Source organism: Pocillopora damicornis, chromosome 10, assembly GCF_964200805.1.
Source record: "Pocillopora damicornis chromosome 10, jaPocDami1.2, whole genome shotgun sequence".
Classification (NCBI taxonomy): domain Eukaryota; kingdom Metazoa; phylum Cnidaria; class Anthozoa; order Scleractinia; family Pocilloporidae; genus Pocillopora; species Pocillopora damicornis.
This window is the reverse complement of record NC_142679.1, coordinates 9,413,025-9,427,806: the sequence shown is the minus strand read 5'-3', so window position 1 is coordinate 9,427,806 and position 14,782 is coordinate 9,413,025. Positions and strand designations below refer to the sequence as shown.

At 39.3% G+C, this 14,782-nt stretch overlaps 2 protein-coding genes across 8 annotated transcripts in view; both read right to left on the bottom strand.

Annotated features, from left to right (window-relative positions):
- The window catches only part of LOC113677042 (BAI1-associated protein 3), a 35,285-nt gene extending 33,367 nt beyond the window's left edge, over positions 1–1,918 (bottom strand). For 3 of the 6 annotated variants that reach the window (XM_089184355.1, XM_089184359.1, XM_089184363.1), the window contains exon 1: positions 1,767–1,895. The gene's annotated coding sequence lies outside the window, so the exon portion shown is untranslated. Of the gene's footprint in view, positions 1–1,766 lie in introns of all 6 variants that reach the window. The other 3 variants (XM_089184356.1, XM_089184360.1, XM_089184362.1) reach the window with 2 other exon arrangements.
- Positions 1,919–2,080: 162 nt separating this feature from the next.
- On the bottom strand, positions 2,081–11,939 carry LOC113677051 (transmembrane protein 26). 2 transcript variants are annotated; one of them, XM_089184368.1, is made up of 6 exons: positions 11,663–11,939; positions 10,988–11,478; positions 8,032–8,179; positions 3,131–3,793; positions 2,746–3,016; positions 2,291–2,574 (listed from the first exon to the last, which is right to left on the bottom strand). In XM_089184368.1, the coding sequence occupies exons 2-6, from the start codon at positions 11,179–11,181 to the stop codon at positions 2,531–2,533; spliced, it is 1,320 nt and encodes a 439-aa protein (XP_089040494.1). In that variant the 5' UTR covers positions 11,182–11,478; positions 11,663–11,939; the 3' UTR covers positions 2,291–2,530. The 2 variants fall into 2 exon arrangements, with proteins under 2 accessions (XP_089040493.1, XP_089040494.1); XM_089184367.1 differs by having other exon boundaries at positions 2,081–2,574; positions 2,746–3,793.
- Between the last annotated feature and the right edge of the window lie 2,843 nt (positions 11,940–14,782).

Sequence of the window (14,782 nt, the reverse complement as noted above, 5' to 3'; positions counted from 1 at the left end):
GCGTCAAATGGGTCAGGGTAACGTCGAGTAGCACAGCGTACGCACAAACGGTGTAGCGTTGCATGAAATAGCTCAGCGTAATGTAGAATGGTACAGCGTACACACAAATGGTGTAGCGCTGCGTGAAATGGCTCAGCGTAATGTCGAATGGTACAGCGTACACACAAATGGTGTAGCGTTGAGTGAAATGGCTTAGCGTAATGTAGAATGGTACAGCGTACACACAAATGGTGTAGCGTTATGTCGAATAACTTTGCAGAACATCAGACGCTCTATCTGAAGATTAAATTGCTTAGCATTACACGAAATATTTCGATGTTGTGGCGAATCGTCGAGCTTGCTTGTGGCGTGACATGAAGTTATCTCGCCGAAACCACCAAAAATACAAACCGCAAATGAAACGGAAAGCGTACTCCGAAATCCGTCGAAAGGAGGTCATCTCGGGTAGATTTCCGATTACGAAATCCGAGCTCCCCCGATGTTGTGCTCGTAATAAAGGCCCAAGTTAGCATTTTTTACCCGCATAATAGAGTAGAAACGAACATGTACTTCGTTTTTGCTCATGACTTCGTATTAGCACAATAACTCACCTACAAATACTTTTGACATTGATCTCGGTAGGGGAACATGGGTTAAATTTACTTGAAAGATTACTATTAATTTTCTGTGAGCGGTTCCACTTTAAGTAACCGTTGAATACAGGTAGAAGACCATACAAACAGGCCGTTAGGACTCACTCAAAGGTGACCACTACCGCTCGATGGAGGTGAAAATCGCAGTGATTTAGGGGGAAAATTTGCGACTTTGACAACCGATTGCTCAATCCAGGGTGATCGCTTAATACGGTGCCGCAGAATACAGGTTCGACTGTACCATGTTATCTTTAACAATCATTCATGTTGCCGCTGCGGTCAGGCTGCTAAGTTATTGTCCTGCCGGCGCTTAAGACCAATACTTTTCAAGCTTAATATTTTGTTCACATTGTAAAACTGTGGAATATTATAAGCAATGTAGCTTCCCTAAGGATTATATCTCTACAAGATCCCATATTGTTAAATTTAAATATAATTCTCCTCAAACTTTTGAAATATGGTCAGTGACGAGTTTCCGAATTTCAACATCGTTATATTTGGAGAAATTTTTGAAGAAGAACTATTGGAGATGGAAGAAAAAGCGAATGAAAAATCCTCTGAAAAAGAAAGCTGGTTCTTAGTACGCAACGTTGAAAGAAAGTGGCGCCTCGTGGTTTCGCTTTGGCTTTGAACATTTTTGAAGTAATTTCTATGATCAATAAGGATTGCTAATTTTTAAAAAAACTTTCGTTCCCATGGATGACATGGGTGGGCGCCACGCTTGGGTCCGAGTGTTTACACGTCTGCACATAGGCTAAATAAATTTGTTGATAAAAGATCCGTATTCTTCTATGACATCATCGCCCAGCCTTTGCTTCTTAGCACGTTGCGTGAGAGTGATGGATCACGCTTATGCGAACAGCAAACGGCAAGATTTAATTTCTCTTTCTTAACAACATTACGAACCTTCAAGTTCAATGTATACGAGGTGCTTTTATCTACTAACTTTTTTTTTTTTGTGGGATCTGTTAAAGCACGAGAAGGAAATTTTGCGAAATCACAGTCTTGCCGTAGGTTTATGAACAGTTTATGAAGCGTTGACTTGTTCCGAAATCTATTCAAGTAATCAAGGTCGTGATTCAAGCTGCTACTTGTGTATTCTTGTCATCATTTTCCTAAATACTGACAGCTTACCTTCAAGGTGATAGCTCATGATGTTCCTCCCGTTTTCTTCTGATATCATAAACGCTGCGAGCATAAAATATATAACTATTACTCAGCAGCGCCGAGTCGAAAGATTAATCCCCACGCGTTAGTGACACTACTCTCTAACCACAGGCAGCCCAAGCTCATGACTCAAAACAAACGCAAACATGAATGTTGAACGCCATAGTTTACCAGCGGTGTTATGTCACAGAGGCGCCATTTAAAAGGGTTCGTATTCTCGATTAGCTTCGCTGTTTTGCGGGGATTGTTCCAAAAGTATGTTAATTGTTAAGGAAAAGAAATTTGTTGTTGTTGTACTAATACAAACTCAACAAGCTTTAATAGGGTTGAAATGCAATGTTTTGATATAACAGTAACTAAGGCAGTTTCGAGTTAACTGGAGTGTCCACTTCTACGAGAGAGACATCGATTGTTGAATCATCTTTCAGAAAGCTCGCCCAATAGCGAGAGCAAACGAATTTCTAAAATTAAGAGCTACGAAGAAGGTATTCTTGACTAAAATGATGATATTTTTTTAAATAATTACCATGGCGGCAGCTATTTGTAAACTTTGCGTGAGCGGCCAAGAAATGGAGTTACACATTGCAGACTAACTCCAACTTACAAAATCCAATATAAGCAGATCAACCGGTTGCACCACAGATTTATATATTTACGAAAAAAAAAAAAAACTGATGCTGGTCGAAAACGGTCAGTTTTTTTGACACCAGGCTTTCTATGGGTCCCAGGTCCTAAGTATCGCCCCTTGAATTTGAATCCAATTGTAGAAGTAAACCTGAAATCGAAATCAAAATCAGAGAAAGAAATAATCCTTTGTTGGAATCCAGTGGGTAGAAAGGGAATGTCTATACTGAGACTCTTCAGTCTCAGTATTTTATTAGATATCTTATTAAAAATGGAAAATTGAGTGGCAAAGTATGACGTCAAGGCATGTCATCTTTCTTACTGTCCGTATCTTTGGGATCATGCGAGGGACGCTTTATTTTAAAACGACCAGAGTTGAGGCTCCTCTTTCGGCGCCATTTTGCCTGCTGCTGGAGCCTGGAAACTAGGCTTAGGGCTAAACGAGTGTGCTGTACGGATTTAATGGCGGTCTGTACATTGTTAAGCCTGTGAGAACCATCGCTGTCTGGAAAAAAATCATCGATGTCCTCTTCTGGTGGCTTGTAATACAAAACGAAGATGCGGTAGACTTGAAGCATAACAACCAAGGCATTCTTGACAGTCAGAAAGTACAAAGTATCATGGTAAATTTGATAATAGGCAATGACTATGAGACGAATAACAAGAAAAGGGCCATCTTGCATAAGCATCGGTATAAGTAAACTTACAAGCTCAGTGTAATCTTTCATTTTGCCTGCAAAATTGTCGACACCTTGGGTAAACCTTTTCCAACATCGATTACATCTTCCTCGGGAAGCATGCGTAGCAGCTTCCTCTTCATCCATGCTTGTTACTGACGTCATTACAGGTTTGATCTCTAGTCCAGATTTAGTCTGAATATATCTAACCCGAATTTCTTCTTTTTCTTTGTATTCTCGACTTTGATCCTTTTTATAAATATACAAAGCCGGTGAGGGCGCCACTTGATTTCTCCTTCTTCTAAAATCTTTCTCTTCTTTAACTTTTCTGAGCCGCTCTTCCAGCTCAGCCTTCTCTTTTTCGAGTCTTTGTGCTGATCTTTCCATCGCATAAATGGTCAAAGGGAACTGGAAGAGACTAACACTCCAAAACAAAATAACCGCATTGACAAAGTGGTGATTCTGAAGCATTTTTGGGTTAGTTTTTCTGATGTCATCCTCTTTGATGATCTCAGTGAATTCCATAATGTCCGCTGCTGTACCGATGTAGATAAGCAACAGTTGGGATAACTGATCACGTGATATTCCCCCTTTTGGAAGAAGCCATCTGCCAATGACTAAGATGAGAACCAGAGCTTGCTCCATGGTGTACAGTAGTCTTTCGTCGTCGGTGATGTTTATTCCTTGTAAAAACTAAAACAAAAGTTTATACAAAATCTTATTGCATGGTAACTTATAGCGACTGAAAAAGGTGCTCATTGAAGAACTTTCTAAAGAACACGTGATTTCTCTACGTATCCAGTTCAAAACACAATCACAGTCTCAACTGAAATCACCAAGCAGCTGCAGTTAGTGATCTTTGATTAAGGATCCTTGCTCACTGGAGGTGAGTAGGAGTCAGGGAAGGTAAGGATATGGGAACTAATTTTGCTATGAACTTAGTATCAATAGAGTATTTTGAGGTTTACAATGACACCCATTTCTCACTCAAGTCTATTTTAAGTCTTTTTGTTATCTCAAATTTGTCAAATATTATAGATTATCATACATTCAACTCACTATCTCTTTACTGATTAACCGAAAACGTACAGTGAATTTTCGAAATCAGCGCTTGGGACGTCATCAGGCTGCAGATCATACAATGATCATGTCAAGAACAGTCAAGGTTGCGGGTAATCATGTCACGTATGGCCGTGGTGCACGATTTCTAAGGGTAATCATGTCACGTATGGCCGTGGTGCACAATTTCTAAGGGTAATCATGTCACGTATGGCCGTGGTGCACGATTTCTAAGGGTAATCATGTCAAGTACGTGCGCTTTGTGTTGCTTGCTGATTTGTATATTTTTACAAGATTAGATATATCCACCACTTTCACCGAAACTGAGGGGCATAGGGTAAAATATGGACTGGACCATTTTTTGGACCATTTTTTGGACCATTTTTTGGACCATTTTTTGGACCATTTTTTGGACTATTTTTTGGACCATTTTTTGGACTATTTTTTGGACCATTTTATAGGGGGGAAGCATACCATTAGTACTCAGGGAGGGGTGGGATGCAGTCTACTAGTACTGAGGGAGGGGTGGGAGGCAGAGTGTTATTACTCAGGGAGGGGTGAGAGAAGGACTATTGCTAGGCAGTGAGGGGTGAGAGGTGGATGTAAGAGTAAACACTACTTGTTAATGGAGCTTTTACTCGATCGTACAAATTATCTTCATCGGTTTTTCGACTGACTTTTTGAATGTTCTTCATTTTTGTCGTCCTGCGAAAGCAAAACTGCCACGTGAACACTGGACTTTGATTTCTATTGAAAATATCGCGTTTAAGATCCTCTACTGTTGAGTTATGCCTGTGCCTTTTGAGTCGGTATGTGTACCATCAGTTGCTTCACGTTTCCCTTCGTGTATACAGTATGTAATTACTAAATTTATTGATCTTCCTTTTGTCATTCATCTTATCAGACGAGATCACGAAATTTCCGGTCCTTAGCCCTTAATTTAGCAGTATATAGAATTCACGAGCGCTCTTGCAATTTTAACGTCTATACCTTTACTATATAAAATAATCAGCAAACGATTTCGAAGAGGAATCCATATTCGCGTATCGAGCAAAAGCACTGCTTTACTTGTAATATGGGAAAGATGGGAAAGCGCAAATATCGATTTTATCTGTTTCGCAAACAAAGGAGTTAATCACCCGCACCGGAAATAGCGACCAGGCATTCCTCGCGACTCCCGTACGTTTGCTTTCCAATTTGCCCGGGCCGCTGCCAATCACTTCTTGTGTAAAAACCTACGTAACCCGCTAAGTGGAAGTACAGTGACTACTGTTGCTTACCGATATTTTCCGTCGGCAAAACGTAGAAGTACTGTTCAAAGCAAAGTTTCAAGATGAAAATCCTAATATTTCATTTTGGGAACTTTACTGATAAAATCACGGGTGAAAAGCTTATATTAATAGAGAACAAATTTCCTAGTGCGAACCTAGGATAAATATTTAGGTATCATAACTTTTCGCAAGTTTGACGTCGGAATCCGATACGAATATTATTTTTTCCTACACGTAGATTTCTTGTGAAATTCATGGAGAGGTGAAATATTTCGCCACCTGAAATTGACTGTAATTAAAGCGAACGTTGTATGTGAAGTCTTACCTACCGCAATGTAAATACCATTGTCCACATGATGTCCTAACGTCGATTGCATCTACCCTTCCATGCATGGCCTATCAAACTACAATGTTTTGCCAGTTGATGTCACTAGTCTTCTGGGTAAGTATTGCACATTAATCGACCGTACCACTCGCGGTAGAGAGAAAATTGACCTCGTACCCAAGTCTCTTTCGCGGCCGTGTCCAGTCTTCGTGTTCAAAGCATAACCAGAAAGAAGCAAACTTGGAAATTCAGGTAGAAAACACTCGTTTCCAGCGAAATGCGCGTGAAGTTTTGGTATTGAGACATGTCCCAGGGTGCAGCGATCTTAGATCGTAAATTGTGGCTGAGAAAAATGCCGATCGGGAGGATTTTCGGGGCGCAAATCACCTCCGCGTGGACCAAGGTCGAAATCGGAGTGTGCAGCCTTGACTTCGTCTTTTGACATGGATAACAGTGATGGTAAAGCAAGCTTAAAACAGCAGAAATCGCTAGAAACTTCGACGGATACACAGGGCATGAGTAAATTTTTATTGATTTTACGTGTAAAATATTCAGATTTCGAAATATTTATCGTTATAAATCGACCATATTTCGTTCCCCATACTATGCCCTATAACGTGTTCAAATTTTCAACGGTTCCTCCCGTAACTTAACACCGAGTCACACAACGCGTGACGCGTTCATGAATTCATCCTTGGCTTTTTCTCGAGACGTGAGCTTGGGCCGCCTATGTATACACGAAGGGAAACGTGAAGCAACTGATGGTACACATACCGACTCAAAAGGCACAGGCATAACTCAACAGTAGAGGATCTTAAACGCGATATTTTCAATAGAAATCAAAGTCCAGTGTTCACGTGGCAGTTTTGCTTTCGCAGGACGACAAAAATGAAGAACATTCAAAAAGTCAGTCGAAAAACCGATGAAGATAATTTGTACGATCGAGTAAAAGCTCCATTAACAAGTAGTGTTTACTCTTACATCCACCTCTCACCCCTCACTGCCTAGCAATAGTCCTTCTCTCACCCCTCCCTGAGTAATAACACTCTGCCTCCCACCCCTCCCTCAGTACTAGTAGACTGCATCCCACCCCTCCCTGAGTACTAATGGTATGCTTCCCCCCTATAAAATGGTCCAAAAAATGGTCCAAAAAATAGTCCAAAAATGGTCCAAAAAATGGTTCAAAAAATGGTCCAAAAAATGGTCCAAAAAATGGTCCAGTCCATGTTTTACCCTATGCCAAACTGGGGTGAATAATTGTTTTAGTATATACCACACAGATACTAAAAAAAGTAGATAACTCGGTTTTATTAACTAATTTGATGATTCAATGCGATAAACGAAGGGCTAACGCTGGAAACGTCAGCTTTTTAGCTCCTTGCGGTGGCCGAGTTACATCATCAACTTAGTCGATAAAACCAAAGTATCTTGTTATACTCCCCCACCAACTCAGCACAACAGTTTCTTCAAAAACTTACCCCTTTTAATCATTTGTACTAATAAATTAGTTTACTACTTTCAATATATAACAGCAATTGAATCGGGTGGAGTGCAATTTGATCTGAAATCATACTAGTGATTTCAAAATCGAACGAGCGCCTCGCGCAGGACACGAAGTGCAATTATTACATCCATTTTGAAATCGCAAATTTCAGTCGCTCACATTTAGGAATTTTTAGTGTGTAGAAATAGTTTACTGATTCGGAAGTAAGCTGGTTGGTAAAAAGTTGCAAAGTTCTTTCATTTTCCTTGAAATCTGATTGGTTGTTGGATATAGTAAAGGTTTTTCATTGGCTGGGAAAGGATGCGATTTTGAGCAAAATTTTGTGATTAAAGGAGAGCCAATCAGATTGCGAGGCTCACCAGGGATGTAATAAACCGAAAAATGGTCGGAAATTAAACTCTTGACGCTCAATTTTGTCTCGTCGGCTGCTCGGAGGCGAATAGTACTCGCTATTCACTTCCGAACTAGCCAACCGCAAAAAGCGCCATTTACCTCTGTGGTATATGCTAACAATATAGCCTGCATAGCTTATGTTTTTTGAACGCTGAATGAAAATGAAGGCAACGAAGCTGTGAATAAAAAAGATGGAGCTTCGACTGGAGAAACCGCGCGATGCAATCCGTCGAGTTCTTGCGCTTTATTTAAAACCTAACTCGACCTATCACAAAACAACTTTTCGTAGCAAAATTGCCATCATATGCTTCTTATTCCTTTTGCCGCTTCACTGCTCATTTTCATGGCTCCGCTTAATCTTCAATGAATAATCACTAACCTGAAAGATCTCCTCGGTTTCGTTGACAGCTGTGATGCAAGTTGAACTTGCATCGTTACTGGAAGCGACGCAATCAAGCACTTCTATTTTAGCAATCCAGTCACAGGGAATCATAGTCATCAGGTATAAAAACATGCTTGGACAAAACCTACAATCAGCAATGTGAACTGCATGGTTAGTGGCATCTGACAGAAGCCATTTTCTAGATGTATTTGTTTAGGTTTAGTTCTGAAACCAGTGAAGACGTATAGGCTCATGTGAGGAAGCAAAGATAACAGCTGAGAAATACCATCCATCATAACTCGCCTACAATTAAATGTCTATATTTAGGTGTTTGGGAAACTGATGAAATTAAGAGGACTATTCAACTTCATTCATAAAGGTCACGTATCGCCTGTGTATCAAGAGTTTTCTTTCAAACCGAAAACATGGAGGGAGAGGTGAAAGAAGGTAGCTCAGATAGACGACACGACAACAGAAAAGTTTTTAACTATGGAAACATTTAAAATAAAATTTTTAGCACCCTGACTATTTTACGAACGACGTCTATGCAAGCGCCAAATTCTTTAATAACTGAATTCAGAGTATTTTTCTCGCTTTTTCTCGAGATTTTTGCGCGAAATAGAAAAACGCACAGCTGATACAGACTGAAACAGAACATCGACTGACTTTCAACGAAATGAGGCGGACTAAGAAAGGTAATTCATGAAAAAGTCTACGTCAGACATCTTTGAAGTAACAGCCCACGTTAATGCACTCGATGAAACTATTTTACGTGAAAGGCTCTATTCTTAAAAACTGTCATGAGCCAGAATTACGGCTGAAACGTACAATAGGCCTTAGGGCACCTGGAATGAAAGACCACTCACATTCGGTAATTTTTTTTTTTTGTGTTCTTGTGTGGTTTGTTTGACCGAATACAATCCCCGCACAGAAAGCTCTCCCTAGCTTCACAATTTAAATTTGTAATAACATGTATAACGAAAATGGTATGTCATGAAAGTGACGCCTTGAAAATTCTGAATATTTTGTTTTAAAGGTGCACTGCGGTAAGAAGTGTGAGTTGACTGTTTAATTTTTTCCTCGTTTCGCAGCACTCGTGGAATTCGGTGAAATTATCAGGACTCAAAGTGTGGAGAAAAGGAAATCGATATTCATAGGTTTTCCTCGAAACTATTTCGGGAAAAATATGTGATTCATAGAGTTAGCCTCTCAGTTTCTATAGAACTGTGTAGCCCCCTGCCCATTACATTCTAACAGAACAGCCTTTTAATGTGTGTAGATTACTTTGGGCCGGAAATTTACATAAACTTGCCTTAGAGAAGCAATAAAATTACAGCGGCATTTCGGAACTCAGCTTTTGAATTACAATTTAACAATTTGCGGCAAATTTGCGACTAGCGAGATTTAACAGTAGTATTCTCTCTTAGACTAAGATATACAGCCGGACTGTTGATCATTCGCTGTTTCTTAGATCTATCTCAGTTTAACATTATTGATAGTTTTGTTTTCTTACTTGTAGACTTCAGGTGTCTGCCTGAATTTGCAAATTAGATGAATACTATAACAGCGACTTCGAATCTTTTGTAGTGCCTAAATGCCCGGCAGCCGGGTATGGTCTTAAATGAAGTAAAGCCCGGCATTCAGTAAATTTCACAGAATTTGCATTGAAAGGTTCTCTCAAACTACTTAAGAGTATCAGATGTCTCTTTAGAAATGTCAAGCGATTTCAAAAATTTCTTTGGAATTTTTAAGTGGATGAATTTTCCAAGCTTGTTTATACTGTAAAATTGCTAAGTTTTTCGCTGTGACCAAGCGATTTTATAGTTACCGTATGCACAAGCTCAGGAAACTTGTCACAAAAAAACTGAAATAATTTCTGGAAGCGCTTGACTTCTCTAAACAAACATCTAGCACCCCATGAAAGTTTCGGAAGAATATTTCAGGGGAAATTCTGACTGCCGGGCATTTTGTCCATTTAGACCGTGCCCAGCTGCAGGGCATTTGGACACAGCCGCAAATATATTTAGGTATTACCACTGATTTTACACAGAGTGACGTCTTTTACACCTGTCAAAATGACAAAGCCGCCTATAGATAAATATTTTTATTACTTGAGCATGTTTCTCAGAACTATTAAACTCAAAGGTTAGATCATGTATAGTGAAGAGAGCCTATTTTTTTTAAAATCCGAACAAAGGTACTGAGTAGGGGATTACTCATCAGTAGTCATAGAAATATCGAGCCGTTGCAGTACATCAGGTTGCCAAGTCACCGAACAATGAATTCTAATGATTTGTAATTTACTCTGTGATGGTGTAGTATATGTTTATTTAAGCTTTTTATCCATAAAAGAGATTGAGACAAGTTCGCATAAAAACTTCAAGTTGTTCGCAAACTTCCTGTAATGGTAGTCTCTGGGGATACAACTCGGGCGTAAGAAAAACCGTTCACATTCAGCTCACAGCTCAACAAAGTTGTAGCTTTTCTATAAGAACGTGCTAGGCTATTTTCCGTAATTATTTCGACTCTGAATCGTTTTTGATAAAATGTAAACGAAGCTCGGTATGTTTGACCATGCCATCTTTAATAAAAAAGCGGATTTTCAGTTTTCATGAATGTTTAGTAAAGCTGACTAACAAAGCTTTTCTCTTGACAGAAAATAAGCCACCAGAATAAAAAGCCGGAAATTCGAATTCCCGAGTCTGCATTGAGATAAAGCAAGGCAACCACACTTCATTAAAAAATGTGTTTTGCAAAGAAAAAGTATGATTTAAGCGCTATTTGCTTATACCTTCGTTTTGGAAAATTGTTGAAGCAAAGAAAATTCATACAGCGAAGCGAACATATTCCCAAATTCGTTGGGCCGTATGTTAGTGATGCGGCTGACATGCATACTAAACAGTCTATGTACTACTAGGCTGGCTTGTGCTTGAGATCGTTTTCTTTTACTTACCAACTATATTCATGTCCCTTTCGAAATCCCACAGTGATTATTGTTTCCACTAAGAGAGCCACGAGAAGAAGTAAAAACAGAAAATACATTCTGTCTTGCTTCAAAGTCACCAGCCAGTAAATCATGGCAATGGCATGGAGGCAAAACAGCAGACGAGTGAACAACGCAGCTATGTAAGTAAAAATTCTCTCCATGGTAGCTCTGTTGTTAGTAAACTGATCTAGGCTGATCAACAGATACAAAGTCACTTCTGTTTGATGAGAACTGAGACACCAGCCGATTGATTCAGATGCGAACTTCAAAGGGGCGACACTTCTATGAACCAGGTTATTGTTTTCTTGGCTACCAAATTACTTCATTCGGCCAGTCTACATGTGGTAATTTTGTCTCCACGGGGGTTCACAAATGACAGATAAGAATGGACAATGTAAATTACCTATCAATGGACCCCACGTAAACATAAGGAGAATTTGGATTGCATCTGCAAAAACCTTCGGAGAAGAATAGAAAACTACGCTTCAACTCTAAAAATAAACTAGGACATACTCAGAGAAGCTGAAGACGGAAACAACCGAAAACCCGTTACATTCTAGATAATTTTTCTCCTGGGCCACAGTCATAGTTCACTAAAATATAAATTGCAGTATTACATTGCGAAACTTAACTCAACATTACCTTTATTTCATTCCTCGATGGTGAGTTAAGCCCTGTTCCAACGGTCATGGTGGTCATGACAGTCGACAATAGTTTTTGCGTTCAAACGGTTCATGACAGTTGATGAAAGTTGACAAAATCACGCAATAAGATCGCATAATTGTAAACAAATATGGCGCGCGTTTAGGTCCGCAATTTCGGTAGCATTTGAAATTTTAGATAAGAAGATGCGAGATGAAGATACTGAGGCCTACCAGGAGATGATGGCAGTGAACTATAAGAAATTCTGGGAAATTTTGACGACTATTTTAGCTAGTAAACCCCTTGTCATTTCGGTTTGAGCCCGTTTTTAGCAAAACTGCTGACCCAAAAACATCATTCACTATCATCCGCTCGTTCAAAGGCAAATACTATCATCAACTATTGTGTCGAATTTGAATATGTCTAAACTACATGATAAGGCAATCTAGTTTTATCAATTGAGTTGATAACGTAAATTAGCCTCCGTGAAAAATTTGTAAGCTGACGTTGCGCGCGTTAGCTCTTCGTCAAAGGACTCAGAGCGATTGGTAAACTACATGATAGTCAATGATAGTGAAGAAATGTAAAATGGTTTCCGTGTTTACATAGCCTGATGTAAACACGCGAGAGTTTGAGAGAACACGAGATAAGCGTAGGAAACCACGACGCGAAGTGGAGTGGTTTCCAGGTTATCGAGTTTATAAAATAACTAATGAAAGAGGAACGAAAACCGTGTTTACATACGCTCATGTAAAATGGTTTTATGGCCAATCAGAGCGCGCGTACTATTTGAATTATTTTATAATCGACAATAGTCCACGATTCTCTGTTTACAAACGCGCATGATAGTTGAAACTATCATCAATTATCACGACTGTTTGAACGGGACTTTACTATCATTTATTATTTAGTATAATCACTCTGGCGATGGTTTACAGCCAAGTCGCCCGAGTGTTATCTTGCCCGAAGTCATGTTGCCCGAGATTTTAGTTATGTCGCCTGAAAAAAAAGTCAAGTCCCCCAAAGAAACAAATACTAAAAAGATCTGAATTTCAGACTCTTAATAGGCAATAACGTTGAGACATTTTTATAACTAAAGCGCTCTTTGTTTCCGACAACACCATGAAGATTCTTAAAGCGTTGTTCGTTCCTAACAACAAAGGGAAAAGTTGTTCGTTTCCAACATCAAAATGCAGCGTTGTTTGTTTGGTATGTAATAGTTCCTTACTCACGGACGTTTCGTAAGCTTGAGAAACTCTTTCTTGGTTTCTAACAATACCATGAAGACTTTGAATACACAGAAATCGATCGTATGCTCGGAATTGAAATATGTTTGAGTTACGATTCTAAAAGCGTTGTTCGTTTCTAACAACAAAGGGAAGCGTTCTCCGTTTCTGACAAAAAAATGAAGCGTTGTTCGTTTGATATAATAATAATTAATTATTTACATGGCGCAAAATACATGTGGATATGATCTAATGCGCTATACAATAAGACTAAGCAAAATAAAATATGAAAACGAACTATAAAAGGCTAAGAATATACAATATGACTAACTAAAAACGAACCATAAAAGCAAACATGAAAATGCCTGTCTAAAGAGATGTGTTTTAAGAAGTGTTTTAAAACAATTAAGATCATTTACTGCTCTTATATTTGATGGCAATCTGTTCCAAAGTTTAGGAGCAGATGCCCTAAATGATCTATCACTAAAGTTTTCTTAGTTATGGTCCTGGGTTGCAACAATTGTAGTTCAGACTGAGATTGTAACATCATACGTCCGAATTGTACAACTGAAATTTAAATGCAATAAAGTCCTCGTGTAAACCCGTCCTTCTCCACTTTCTTTCAGCTTTCCTCCGAAGTCGCTTGGCTGCACCGATTTCAGCCGTATAACAGGGCACTGAAGGATGTTTCCTAACGGTCTTAGACTTCAGCGGAGCATGATGATTGAGCAGGTTAGATAGTGTACTGTTGTAATCAGCGACAAACTTGTTCAAGTCTTCAGTCGATGTTATAAAATGGCCATCTGGAAGGCGTTGACATAGTGAGGTTTTGGAAAAAGACTCCATGTCGATCTGTCTCCGCTTTCTATAATTGATCACTTTGGCCGTTTAATAAGATATACGTGATGTTAGGTTGCACATAAGTGAGGTATGATCTGAGACAAAGAAATCAGTCACAGGTGGAGCTTTGAGCAAGTTATCAGAGTACCGGGATATTACAAGATCTAATGTGTGGCCGAGCACATGCTGCTGAAGTCAAAAAGACTCAAGAACATCCAAGAATGTTACAGCATCAACATTTTTGATGTCATCGACGTGGATAGTGAAATCACCAGCAATTAAAATCTGTTCCTTTGAAAGCACAAACGATTCGAGGTAATCAGAAAATCCCCGAGGAAAACACTGACTGTATCCTTATGCTCGGTAGAATAAGGTGGACGGTACACGATCAGTAAACGCAGACTACTGTATATGTACTCGTTTCTTACTCACGGACATTTCTTAAGCTTGAGAAACTTTTTCTTGGTTTCTATCAAAGCCATGAATACTTTGACTACACAGAAATCGATCATAAGGTCAGAAAGGCCATATGATCGACCCTAATCGTCGCACTGTAGGGCTTGTTGACGTGGTCTAACTTCATCATCACACTCAATGCAAGGATAAATACTCATTTGGATCAGATCGTATTCGTATTGTAGCTAGATTTACCCTCTTCATATATACTTCGGATCAAAATATCTATGTGACCGCCGGAGCAAACAGAGCACAACTACATAATTTTTGCCTTTTTTGGTCCTAAGGGAAATGATGCTATCAGACTAATACTGTGAAAAAAGTCACAAACAATAGACTGTTATCTTAAAAATATCGCACTTACCTTACGCAAGGCAACAAGTTAATTTTATTTGTATGTTACTCGCTTTACCTTTTACCGACTTGACGAACGCGACAATCGACATTCGATTACCTGGTGTTTTCGAATTACGGTCGTTTCGCCTACGGGTCGTTTCGCCTACGGTCTGTTCGCCTACGGTTAGAGTCGATTCGCCTACGTCTCATATGTCAGTTCGCCTATGTGTTAAAACATGTGTTACAACAGTTGATTCATCTA

What these genes read in the sequence shown, in the direction of transcription:
- LOC113677051 (XM_089184367.1), bottom strand. Translation starts at nt 11,181, where the DNA reads ATGGAGAGAATTTTTACTTACATAGCTGCGTTGTTCACTCGTCTGCTG. An exon ending in AAACCGAGGAGATCTTTCAG is followed by an intron (nt 3,794 to 8,031) that starts GTTAGTGATTAT and finishes CTTTTGTTTTAG; the next exon opens with TTTTTACAAGGAATAAACAT. An exon ending in TGATCCCAAAGATACGGACA is followed by an intron (nt 2,575 to 2,745) that starts GTAAGAAAGATG and finishes TTTCGATTTCAG; the next exon opens with GTTTACTTCTACAATTGGAT.